A 12,391-nucleotide genomic window follows, 5' to 3' on the forward strand; every position below is an offset into this window, starting at 1 on the left:
AAACATCTTATAATAATAATAACTGAAATAAAATAATGGATAAAATTAAAAAGTAGAGTAAATCCATTGTTAAGTATATTTATTTAAAATGTTTCTAAATATAAAATATTAATAAAATGAAATTATTAATTTCTAAATGAAATCTTAATCCACCAAATCTCATCAATCTTAATCCACCAAAAAGGAAGGAGGATAGAAATTTGAATGAAGACTTATTATAATGAGAAAGGATGTAGATCTATAAACCTACATATGTAGGAGATTATGAAAATATAAGAATAGAACTTTGTTAATTATTCTGATCATTTAGAAAAAGCAAATATTTCTAGAAAAATTACAATTTATAAATTCAGATTCCTTCTAGTTGAAAAACTCTGAATAGACCAAAACATTAATATAATACTTAGTTTACAGCTCTAAAAGTCATCTTTGGACTTGTGGACTTAATAAAAGTTTGAGATGAAATCCTAGTTCTACGTCCTGCTCTTTGTAAAACTCTGATGAGGTACCTTTTCCTCAATTTCCTCATCTATAAAATGGGCACCATGATACCTATTTTATAGGATTGTCCTGAGGAACAACTGCATTGAGTATCTAGGAAGCGGCACTGTTCTGTACGGTGTGGTACATATAGGAGTCTATTTCACGGTATGGTTAGATGCTTTGGTAATGAATACAATGAAAATTGAAAATGTGTTGGGTATCTTGTCAAGTAATTATCAGCAATTTCTGATCTTCCTTGGAGAAATGTCTATTTATATCCTTTGCCCATTTTTTTTTAAATTGAGCTTTTTGTACTTATATTATTGACTTATTAGTGTTTTTCATATATTCAGGAAATAAGTTTCTCATTAGGTATATGATTTACAAACATTTTATCTCATTATATGGATTGCTTTTTTATTTTCATTATTATGTCCTTTGAAGAACAAGAGCATTTAACACTGAAGTCCAGTGCTTTTTGTGCCATATTGAAGTATTCTATGCTAAACTCAAGGTCAAAAGATTATCTGCATGTTTTCTTCTAAGAAGTTTTAGTTTATGTCCTGTATTTAGATTTAATCCATTTTGAGTTAGTTTTTGTATTTGGTGTAAGGTGAAGATGCAACTTCATTCTTTTGCATGTGGCCATCCAGTGTTCCAAGACCATTTGTTGAAATGACTGTTTTTTACCCTATTGGATAGTCATGGCACGGATACTTAAATTCAGCTGATCATGGATGTATGGTGTACTTCTGGATCCTGAAACCTATTTCATTGATTAATATATCTATCCTTACGCCAGTACCACACTGTTCTCACACTGTCTTGTTTCCTATTCTTTTTCAGAAAGTTTCGAAATTGAGAATTCCATCTACTTTGTTCTTTTTCAGGATACTAGGCACCCATGCAATTCCATCTGAGTGTGAGAATGTTTATCTACTTATTGGAAGGTAATAGAATCTGGAGATAATTTGGACCAGGGGTGCTATGAAACAATGTTAAATTTTTCAGTGCATAAATATATGATTTTTTCCAAATATTTAGATCTTCAATTTCCTTAAATAGTGTTTGTAGTTTTCAGAAATTGGGTTATAAGCTTCTTTTGTAAAGTTTATTCCTCAGAATTTTATTTATATATTTTTGATGCTCTTGTAAATGGGTTTATTTTTTCAAATTTTATTTTTGGATTGTTCATTGAAAGTATGTAGATATACAGTTGATTTTTGGAGATTGATCTTTTATGTGCAATGCTTACTGAACTCTTCCACCATTTCTAATAGTTTTTAGTCAGTTATTTAAGATTTTTTAGGAGGCGGGGCAAGATGGCGGAAGAGTAGGGTCCCCAGGTCACCTGTCCCCACCCACTTACCTAGATAACTTTCAAATCATCCTGAAAACCTATGAATTCGGCCTGAGATTTAAAGAGAGAACAGCTGGAATACTACAGTGAGAAGTGTTCGCGCTTCTATTAAGGTAAGAAGATGGAAAAAAAAGAAAGAGAAATAAAGTCTCCGAGAGACCTCCATCTTCATAGAAGCATTCTTTATCATAGCCTAGGGGTGGGAGCAACTCAAATGTCCATCAAAGATAAATAGATAAAGAAATGTGGTATATACTGATTTTTATTTATTTATGAGAGACACAGAGAGAGAGAGGCAGAGACTCAGGCAGAGGGAGAAGCAGGCTCCATGCAGGGAGGCCGACGTGGGACTCGATCCCGGGACTCCAGGATCAGGCCCTGGGCCGAAGCAGCACTAAACCGCTGAGCCACCCAGGCTGCCCTCTCTTTCTTAGTAAACAGAAATTTTACCACATTACAAACAGTATTCACAATCACTTGAACATTTTAAGTAGCTTAGTCTAGACCCCCCAAGTGACTCAGGGGTTGAGCATCCACCTTCGGATGGATAAAGAAATAAATAAATCCACCTTCTTGGATAAAGAAATAAAAATCTTTAACTAAAAACAAACAACACAAAATAATCCACTTAGGCCTTTGCTGGAAGGTGCTGCTTGTTGCTCGACTTGTGTTCCGTGGAGTCCGTGAGGCACGATCATCCTCACATTCGAGGCTTGCCGCTTTGTGTCACTGATGTGCTCCTGCCTCTTTATCCCTCTTTCTGCTTTTTGGTTTGATGAATTATTTTTTCATGATTCTATTTTAATTGCTCCATTTTCTCCATTCGAGATTCAGCTTTCTTTCTTTTTTTATTTAATGATCTTCAATGATGTTGCTTCTCCTCTGCCAACTTCCTGGTTCTGCACATGTGTCTGCGTGTGTGTCCGTGTCTCTGTTTCTCGGTCAGTGTGCGTGGACACACCACATGATTTCAGTTCAGTCGGGGTCAGGCTGGAGAGTCAGGGCCTCCTGTCTACGTTCAGTTCTGCGACTGACGGCAGGTTTCCTAGGGCCCAGGTCAGGGCGACCCACTGGGGGCACCGCCGTCCACAGCTCACCCAGGGGAAACGAGGGAAGGGCCCGGAACGCACGACAGGCAGGGGTTCAGGATGAGGACGGCCTCACCCCTTCTAGGCCAAGACCCCGACACCTTCTGTAGGGTTTGCCTTGGATTCAGGAGCCTAGGATCGTGGGGAGCTATTGCCCATCCGTGCCCCAGGGAGACTGTCATCTTCTGGGCTTCCAGAATGAGGGTACCGGTGCCCGTGTGTGTGTGTGTGTGTGTGTGTGTGTGTGTGTGTGTGTTTGAGGAAAATAATCCCTTTATTTAAAATACCAAAAATTCCAACTACTGTAAGATACCACATGTAAAAAAAAAGACATAGTCTTGAGATGTAAAGGACACTGTCCCTAGAAAGTGCCTCTCTTTTTCTATTATTCTTTTTTTTTTAATTTGGCTAATGGTGTCTACTGACACATATTTGGAATGTAACCTATTTATCAGCCAGCTGTTCTGGCCCAATGTGGATTTAGGATTTTAAAACATGTGTGGCTTTAGAGCTGTATAATAAAGTATAATCTTAAAATAAAAGTATCTTTTTAAAAGACTCTTATCATCGACATCACTGGTGACAGCAATAAATAGCAGACATTGTAATAGGTAGTTTTTTGCAGTATTTTACAGGTAAACAGCCCTGCCATATAGGTAACATTAGTGTGTTAGTCCTGTGCACACAGGACCTCGTGGGCCTGGACGCATGTACACACCAAGGAAGAACGTGTGGGTGGAGGTATGTCCTGCAGGTGACACCCGCCTCCAAGGTCATAGATATGAGGCCTCAGTGGCCTGGGACGTCTGGGGGAAGCACCCGCTAGGACACTCCCTATCCCACAGGCAAGATGCAGACCATCCCCGATGGGCACAACGGCTTCTCCGGGGTCAAACCGGGGAATACTGGACAGTCGTGTCTGAACCCAGGTGTGTGTCCAAGCTGGGGCCCTGGGTGCACACAGTCCTTCCCTGGGGCCTGTGGACAGGGGTGTGGTTGTGTCACTGTGTGCACAGGCCATCGCCTGCAGGGAGGGGGGGCGTTGGCAGCACGAGCGCTGCCCCTGCAGCTTCCTCCAGGAGTGGGTCAGGGAGGGGGTCCCAGGAAGTGAGGTCACTGCCGAGTCACAGAGCACAACAGAACTCGGAACCCCCGTAACCAGGCACCCGCATCCAGTGCAGCCCCAGCTCAGGCTCACTTGGCTGGAGACATCTGCTACTAGAAGATGTTCTCTTGCTGCCGGCCCACGTCTGGGGGCTCTGGCTCCCAGGAACCCCAGGGGTGCGGCTTGTTCCTATGCTGTAGGCAGTGGCTCCAGCATAGGTACCAAGGTGTCAGGGCGGTGATCAGGAGGCGCCGTCAGGTAACACAGCGCAGGCCAGGCCAGGCCCCCTGTGCCACCATCCTGGGAGCCTCATCCCCTCCTCCTCAGGTTCAGGGAACCAGGGATGTGTGGGCAGGTCCCATCCAGGCTGGGGGACGCTGCAGGGCGGCACATTCCCCGGGGATCCCTTCAGGGTCACCCTGATGTCAAGGTGGGCAGGGGGGAAACAGGGTTCCTGAGGTCCTCTACCCGCCCCAGAGTCACTCCGAGGCCCTGCAGCCGCATCCCTTTGCTGTTCCCAGGGGCGGTGGGTGCCGCCTGCACTGTGGGGTGTCTGGGTGGAGGCAGCTGGGGGTGCGGCCCAGCCGAGGGGGCCAGACCGGGCGCTGAGGCCTCCTGCCTGGCTGCCGGGCACTGTCTCCACAGAGCTCCACCCGGGTCGTGGGGCGCGAGCGGGAGGAAGGGGTCGTCTGCCCCACCGCCTCCAGGAGCAGGGAGGTGCCCTGCGCAGCTAATGGAGGCCAGCGCGGGCTCAGGGTGAGTGCAGGGGCTGGACCCCCGACACCCGGGCCCCGATGCGGCAGGAAGGACCCCGGGTCCCAGAAGCCAGCCTGCTACCCCCTGGGCCCCCCGACACTCCTGCTCCCACATGAGTCTGGATCCCCCCCTCCCCACACCTGCCCCCATGGCCCTGCCCCTGCCTGGGCCAGATGCAGAGTCCCTGCGCACAGATGTGTGGGAACATCAGAATAGAGCCCTCAGGGGAGGCCTGGTCGCCCGGGGGTTAGCGCCTGCCTTCCCCCAGGCCTGATCTCCGAGGCCCGGGATCGAGCCCCGCCTGGGCTCCCTGCACGGGCTGCTTCTCCCTCTGTCTGTGTGGCTGCCTCTCTTGGTCTCTCTCTCTGTGTCTCTGGAGGTCCTTGTAATGATCCAAATATTTTGAACATTTATCCTCTGAGATTGTTTCTTTATTGCATAGTTGGTCCTGTTTGTGTAAGAGACAGGCAGGGAGCTTGAGCGGGAGAGGGAGCCCCAGCTCCTCAAGCCCACGGGACCCCAGCGCAGGGCCTGCCGGGGCGGGATCCCAGGTCTCCTGGCGGCTCCCTGCAGGCTGCACGTCCCCTCTGTCCCACCTCAGGGTGCAGGGGCCGCGGCCGGGCAGGGGCATCAGATCGTCCTGACCAAGCTCACCCGGAGGGAGCTGCTGGAGTACAAAGTCCGACAACTGCTGCTCGCCTTGCAGCGCAGGGACGTCATCTACATCTTCAGCTTTTTAGAGGATTATCGTACATTTGCCACCACGGAGGAGGTGCTGGACCTGCTGTTCACCGAGTGAGCACCTGCCCCTCCGCAGCCCAGGGCTGGGCCACCTGCTGCTGGGGAGGCTGGGGATGGTGTGAGCTTCCCGGCCTCGGGCTGCTCCCCCGCCTGGAGCAGGGTCCCCCAGGGCCTAGCGGGGTCCTGGAGGGCAGCCCCGGGGCCTGGCCTGTGGCGGGTCGGCCAGAGGGTCTGTGCCTGTGCTCAGCAGCCGTCCTCCTCCCCGTGACCAGGCCTGTGCCTCCTCCCCGCCCCCCTCCCCCATCACCAGGGTCCTGAGCGGCCTGTTTCCCCATTGAAAGGGAGGTTTGAGAGTCCATCGGGGGTCTGTGTCCTGGGGCAGCCAGACAGGGGAACCCCGGGACCCCCCAAGCCCACTAAGATATGGGCCATGGGCCTGGCCAGAGCCCTTTCATGCTCAAGCCTTCAGGAGGCCCCAGCAGGTGCGGGCGCTTCTCCGGGAGCTGCCCGTGGCCCCACGCACAAAGCTGACTGCCCCCGGGGCACAAAGCTGACTGCCCCCGGGGCAAGGCCTAGTCGGGGTCAGAGGGTGAAGCCCCTATGATGAGAGGTCGCGTCCACAGGACGATTCATGGGATGTCCCTGCTCTCCTCTAGGTATGGGTGCATCGCAGATGCGTGGGGTAACAACGATGTGGTCCTGCAGTGCTGGAAACTGTGAGTGACTCCGGCTCCTGCAGGAGGGCCTTCCCTCTCCTGGAGGGCAGCGAAGGGGCTGTGGGGCGGTGGGGGGGGCTGCCCCCTCACCCCACACATCTGCAATTCCCGTGACAGGGAAAAGTTCTAATGCCCCTTCTGGAGAAGAGCAAAGGAGAGCGGTGGATGGGGTGTGGGCTTGGTGGGAGGCACTGAGACCCCTCAGGGAGACCTTCTCCATGCCCCCCCAACCCTCTCTCTGCCCCACACCTGGAGCCCAGAGCAGAGGGGGTGGGGAGCATCGTACTCCCCAGTCTGGTGGCACCTGGACCCGGGGGAACAGCAGATGCTCAGGAGGGCCGGTGAGGGCTCCCGGACCAGGCGGCCCCCGCCCCGTGGGAGAAGGGAGATTAGAGTCAGTGGAAGGACACCCCCGGGGGCCCCTCGGGAGGGAGGCAGCACAGAGACACAGGAAGGAAGGTGGCGGTCCCGGGCGGCTCCTGGCAAGGCCTGGCAGGACACAGAGCCCGAGCCCTCCTGCCTTGGAGCTTCCCAGAGCAACAGTGTGTGCAGTGAGGGCAATGACAGGCCAGACGACCCCGTCCCCTGATGCCTGCCCGTGGACTTAAGGGGCAGGTGGGCAGGGACCAGGCTGAGGAGGGAGCCCTGCTTCCTCAGGAGAGACGCTGATGGTCACCCCGCTGGGCCTGGGCTCCCCACACAGAGGTTGCATCCCAGCCCCTCCTCGGGGAGCAGGCCTGTGGCAGGCAGGACCACCAGGTGGCAGGGGGACGAGGAGCAGGACTGGTCTCCGACACCCTGCGTGGAAGGCCGGGTCCTGCAGGGCTTCCCTGGGACACCTGCATGTGACAGAGCCCTGTCTTCTGATGCCTGTTCCCGCCTGTCCCTCCCCAGGGCCATGTCCTTCATGATGGAAATATGGCTGAATTATTATGGGGACGACTTTCATCAGTTCCCAGAATTTCCCTCCCTTATAAAACTCCTGGAATTGTTAAGACAGCACATGCCAGGCACAGATGCGCATCTCCGGGCCCTGCGTCACCTGAGGCAATTCAGACGCCTCCATGCAGCAGAGCGAGAGGCTGGGGGTGAGGAGGACTGGGGGTGGCCGAGCTGGGGATGGGGGGGGCCGCAGATCCAGCCTCCTTGCTGCTGGACCAGGAGCAGGGGGTGGGCTCACACCCCACCCCACGGGCTGCAGCCTGGGGACACCTCCCAGGGCTCTTGCCCTCACACACGTCGAGTGGCGGGAAGAGTGGCCTTGATTTGGGAGGGACGTGGACAGTCTGTCCTGGTGGTGATACTTTGTCTTCTTGGATCTACAGCTTCGGCCCGAGGAAAACACCCTGAACCCACTCTGGAGTGCACCCCAGCTCCGACCGTGGGGCCTGCTGCCCCGTGGGGCCTGGCTGCTGGGGCTGAGGGCTTGGCCTGCGATGAGCCGCCTGCTGGGGAGGCAAAGCCCCTGCAGATAGTGGTCACTGCTGCCCTGCAGGAGCCCCCTGCACCCCTGGGAACCCTGGAAGAGGAGCAAGCACCACCCCCTGCTCTCGAGGTCGTGGATGTGCCCCAGCCACCTCCTAACTCGATGGAGCAACTGGCCTCGGGGATGGAGCAACCTGTTGAACCACCCGAGGAGCCCGCCCCAGCTCCAACTGTGGAGCCTGGGGAAGGTTCCGGGTCTGAAGGGATAGTGGCTGCTGGAGATGAGGACTTGGTCAAGGCAGAGATGCTGGCTCCTGAGATGAAGGTGGTGCACGTGCTGGTCGAACCTATGGTTCCCGGCCCCGATGAGGAGGAGCCACCTGCTCCCATGGCCACCCCGGAAGAGTAGGCCCTGGTGCCTGCAATCGGGGTCCCCAGAAGGCCAGACCTGCAACCTGCCTCTGGAACAACCTGCTTCGATCCGTTAGCAGCCCCCTGACCACCTCGGGGGCCCGCCCCAGCTCCCACCGCGGGGCTCGTGATGGCTACAGCCCAACAGAGGCTTGCCCTCCCCTGTTATTTCACTGTTTCTATTTTTTGAGTTTTTCTTTAACCTGTATAATAGCTTATAGAGTTTTATTGCAATAAAGGATAAGTTAACTTCACACAAAATTGACTCTGATGCTTTTAAATTACATATCGTGGTACTTTAGGTCCATTCACAGTGTCAGAGGCCCCAGAGCCCAGGGCACTGGGAGACACAGCCGAGGATCTGGGGCTCCCCCAGCATAGGCAGAGGCCGGGAGGACAAAGGACAGCCAGGTCTCTCCTGCCGCCGGGTGGCCCCGAGCTGTGCAGATTGTGCCCCTACCCCGGAGCACCCAGACCCCTGCACATTGGGAGCTGCAGTAGTTACTGTGGGAGCTGACTCCAGAGCTGGACAGCTGGCCGCCGCTACTGTGGTTGTCCCTCCTGGTGTCACCCTGTACCTGGGTCTGAGCAGGGGCCTCACAGGATAAAGAATCCCACTGAATTGTAGACCTGGTAGAGGGCTGGGCAGCTCCCCCAGGTGCACACACCTGAGAATCAGCACAGCAGGCCCCTCCCCCAGAAGACCAGCTCGAAGGTCAGAGGAAAAGCAAGTTATTGACCAAGCAGCCTGGAAAGTTCCAGGGGAAGTCAAGGGATTTACAGTATATGGAATCAGAGGATACTCCCCTTGTTTTTTCTTTTCTGTTTGTTTCTGTTGTTTCCCCACCCCCTTTTTTATTCTTTTTTATTTCTTCTTTTTTTCCCCCTTTTTCTCCTTTTTCCAGTACAACATGTTGTTGGCCACTCTGCACTGAGCAAACTGACTAGAAGGAAAAACTCACCTCAATACTAAAAATCAGAAACAGTCCTCTCTCCCACAGAGTTACAAAATTTCGAATACAATTCAATGTCAGAAAGCCAATTCAGAAGCACTATTATACAACTACTGGTGGCTCTAGAAAAAAGCATAAAGGATTCAAGAGACTTCATGACTGCAGAATTTAGATCTAATCAGGCCAAAATTAAAAATCAATTAAATGAGATGCAATCTAAACTGGAGGTCCTAACGACAAGGGTTAACGAGGTAGAAGAACGAGTGAGTGACATAGAAGACAAGTTGATGGCAAGTATGGAAACTGAGAAAAAAATAGAAAGACAATTAAAAGACCATGAGGATAGGTTAAGGGAAATAAATCACAGCCTCAGAAGGAAAAATCTACGTTTAATTGGGGTTCCTGAGGGCGCCGCAAGGGACAGAGGTCCAGAAACTGTATTTGAACAAATCATAGCTGAGAACTTCCCTAACTGGGGGAGGGTAATAGGCATTCAGATCCAGGAGATAGAGAGATCCCCCCCCCAAAATCAATAAAAATCGTCAACACCTCGACATTTAATAGTGAAGCTTTGCAAATTCCAAACATAAAGAGAAGATCCTTAAAGCAGCAAGAGATAAGAAATCACTAACTTTTATGGGGAGAAGCATTAGGACAACAGCAGACCTCTCCACAGAGACCTGGCAGGCGAGAAAGCGTCAGCAGGATATAGTCAGGGTCCTAAATGAAAAGAACTTGCAGCCAAGAATACTTTATCCAGCAAGGCTCTCATTCAGAATAGCAGGAGAGATAAAGAGCTTCCAAGATAGGCAGAAACTGAAAGAATATGTGACCACCAAGCTGGCTCTGCCAGAAATATTAAGGGGGACCCTGTAAAAGAAAGAGGAGGTCCAAGGGAACTATCCACAAAAACAGGGACTGAATAGGTATCATGATGACACTAAATCCGTATCTTTCAATAGTAACTCTGAACGTGAATGGGCTTAATGACCCCATCAGAAGGTGCAGGGTTTCAGACTGGATAAAAAAGCAAGACCCATCTATTTGCTGTCTTCAAGAGACTCATTTTGGACAAAAGGACACCTACAGCCTGAAAATAAAAGGTTGGAGAACCATGGACCATTCAAATGGTCCTCAAAAGAAAGCAGGGGTAGCCATCCTTATATCAGAGAAATTAAAGTGTGTCCCAAAGACTGTAGTGAGAGATGAAGAGGGACACTATATCATACTAAAAGGATCTATCCAACAAGAGGACCTAACAATCATGAATATTTATGCCCCGAATGTGGAAGCCGCCAAGTATATCAGTCAATTAATAACCAAAGTTAAGACATACTTAAATAATAAAACACTTATACTTGGTGACTGGAATATAGCACTTTCTACAATTGACAGGTCTTCTAAGCACAACATCTCCAAAGAAACAAGAGCTTTAAATGCTTCACTGGACCAGATGGATTTCACAGATAGTTACAGAACTTTACATCCAAATGCAGCTGAATACACGTTCTTCTCAAGTGCACATGGAGCTTTCTCCAGAATAGACCACATACTGGGTCACACATCAGGTCTTAACGGATACTAAAAGATTGGGATTGTCCCCTGCATAGTTTCAGACCATAATGCTTTGAAACTAGAACTATATCACAAGAAGAAGTTTGGAAGAATTTCAAACGTGGAGGTTAAGGACCATCCTGCTAAAAGATGAAAGGGTCAACCAGGAAATCAGAGAAGAATTTAAAAGATTCATGGAAACTAATGAGAATCTTTGGGATGCAGCAAAAGCAGTCCTGAGGGGGAAATACATCGCAATACAAGCATCCATTGAAAAACTGGAGAGAACCCAAATACGAAAGCTAACCTTGCACTTAAAGGAGCTGGAGACAGAACAGCAAATAGATCCTACACCCCGCAGAAGAAGAGAGTTAATAAAGATTCGAGCAGAACTCAATGAAATGGAGACCAGAAGAACTGTGGAACAGATCAACAAAACCAGGAGATGGTTCTTTGAAAGAATTAATAAGATAGATAAACCATTAGCCAGCCTTATTAAAAAGAAGAGAGAAAAGACTCAAATTAATAAAATCATGAATGAGAAAGGAGAGATCAGCACCAACACCAAGGAAATGCAAACAATTTTTAAAACTTATTATGAGCAGCTATACGCCAATAAATTAGGCAATCTAGAAGAAATGGACAGATTTCTGGAGAACCACAAACTACCAAAACTGGAACAGGAAGAAATAGAAAACCTGAACAGGCCGATAACCAGGGAGGAAATTGAAGCAGTCATCATAAACCTCCCAAGACACAAAAAGTCCAGGTCCAGATGGCTTCCCTGGGGAATTCTATCAAACACTTAAAGAAGAGACTGTACCTATTCTACTACAGCTGTTTAAAACACAGAAAGAGATGGAGTACTTCCAAACTTCCTCTATGAGGCCAGCATCACCTTAATTCCAAAACCAGACAAAGACCCCACCAAAAAGGAGAATTAGAGACCAATATCCCTGAGGAACACAGATGCAAACATTCTCAACGAGATACCAGCCAATAGGATCCAACAATACATTAAGAAGATTATTCACCATGACCAAGTGGGATTTATCCCCGGGATGCAAGGCTGGTTCAACACTCGTAAAGCAATCAGTGTGATTGATCAGATCATCAAGAGAAAAAACAAGAACCGTATGATCCTTTCAATAGATGCAGAGAAAGCATTTGACAAAATATAGCATCCATTCCCGATCAAAACTCTTCAGAGTGTAGGGATAGAGGGACCATTCCTCAGCATCTTAAAAGCCGTCTATGAAAAACCCAAACAAATGTCATTCTCAATGGGGAAACACTGGGAGCCTTTCCCCTAAGATCGGGAATGAGACAGGGTTGTCCACTCTCACCATTGCTATTCAATATAGTACTAGAAGTCCTAGCTTCAGCAATCAGGCAACAAAAATAAATAAAAGGCATTCAAATTGGCAAAGAAGAAGTCAAACTCTCCCTCTTCCCAGATGACATGATACTGTACATAGAAAACCCAAAAGCCTCCACCCCAAGATTGCTAGAACTCGTACAGCAATTTGGCAGTGTGGCAGGATACAAAATCAATGCCCAAAGTCAGTGGCATTTGTATACACTAACAATAAGTCTGAAGAAAGAGAAATTAAGGAGTCAATCCCATTTACAATTGCACCCAAAAGCATAAGATATCTAGGAATCAACCTAACCAAAGGGGTAAAGGATCTATACCTGAAAAACCACAGAACACTTCTGAAAGAAATTGAGGAAGACACAAAGAGATGGAAATATATTCCATGCCCATGGATTGGAAGAATTAATATTGTGAAAATGTC

At 49.2% G+C, this 12,391-nt stretch overlaps 1 protein-coding gene across 1 annotated transcript; it reads left to right on the plus strand.

The window, feature by feature from the left end:
• The first annotated feature begins 4,830 nt into the window (after positions 1–4,830).
• Positions 4,831–8,083, plus strand: LOC144285143 (uncharacterized). Its single transcript, XM_077850391.1, has 5 exons — positions 4,831–4,851; positions 5,394–5,587; positions 6,190–6,249; positions 7,144–7,337; positions 7,575–8,083. The coding sequence occupies exons 1-5, from the start codon at positions 4,831–4,833 to the stop codon at positions 8,081–8,083; spliced, it is 978 nt and encodes a 325-aa protein (XP_077706517.1).
• Positions 8,084–12,391: the final 4,308 nt, after the last annotated feature.

Source organism: Canis aureus, chromosome 15, assembly GCF_053574225.1.
Source record: "Canis aureus isolate CA01 chromosome 15, VMU_Caureus_v.1.0, whole genome shotgun sequence".
In the NCBI taxonomy this organism is placed as follows: Eukaryota; Metazoa; Chordata; class Mammalia; order Carnivora; family Canidae; genus Canis; species Canis aureus.

What these genes read in the sequence shown, in the direction of transcription:
- LOC144285143 (XM_077850391.1), top strand. Translation starts at nt 4,831, where the DNA reads ATGCGGCAGGAAGGACCCCGG. An exon ending in TGCGGCAGGAAGGACCCCGG is followed by an intron (nt 4,852 to 5,393) that starts GTCCCAGAAGCC and finishes GTCCCACCTCAG; the next exon opens with GGTGCAGGGGCCGCGGCCGG. An exon ending in GTCCTGCAGTGCTGGAAACT is followed by an intron (nt 6,250 to 7,143) that starts GTGAGTGACTCC and finishes GTCCCTCCCCAG; the next exon opens with GGCCATGTCCTTCATGATGG.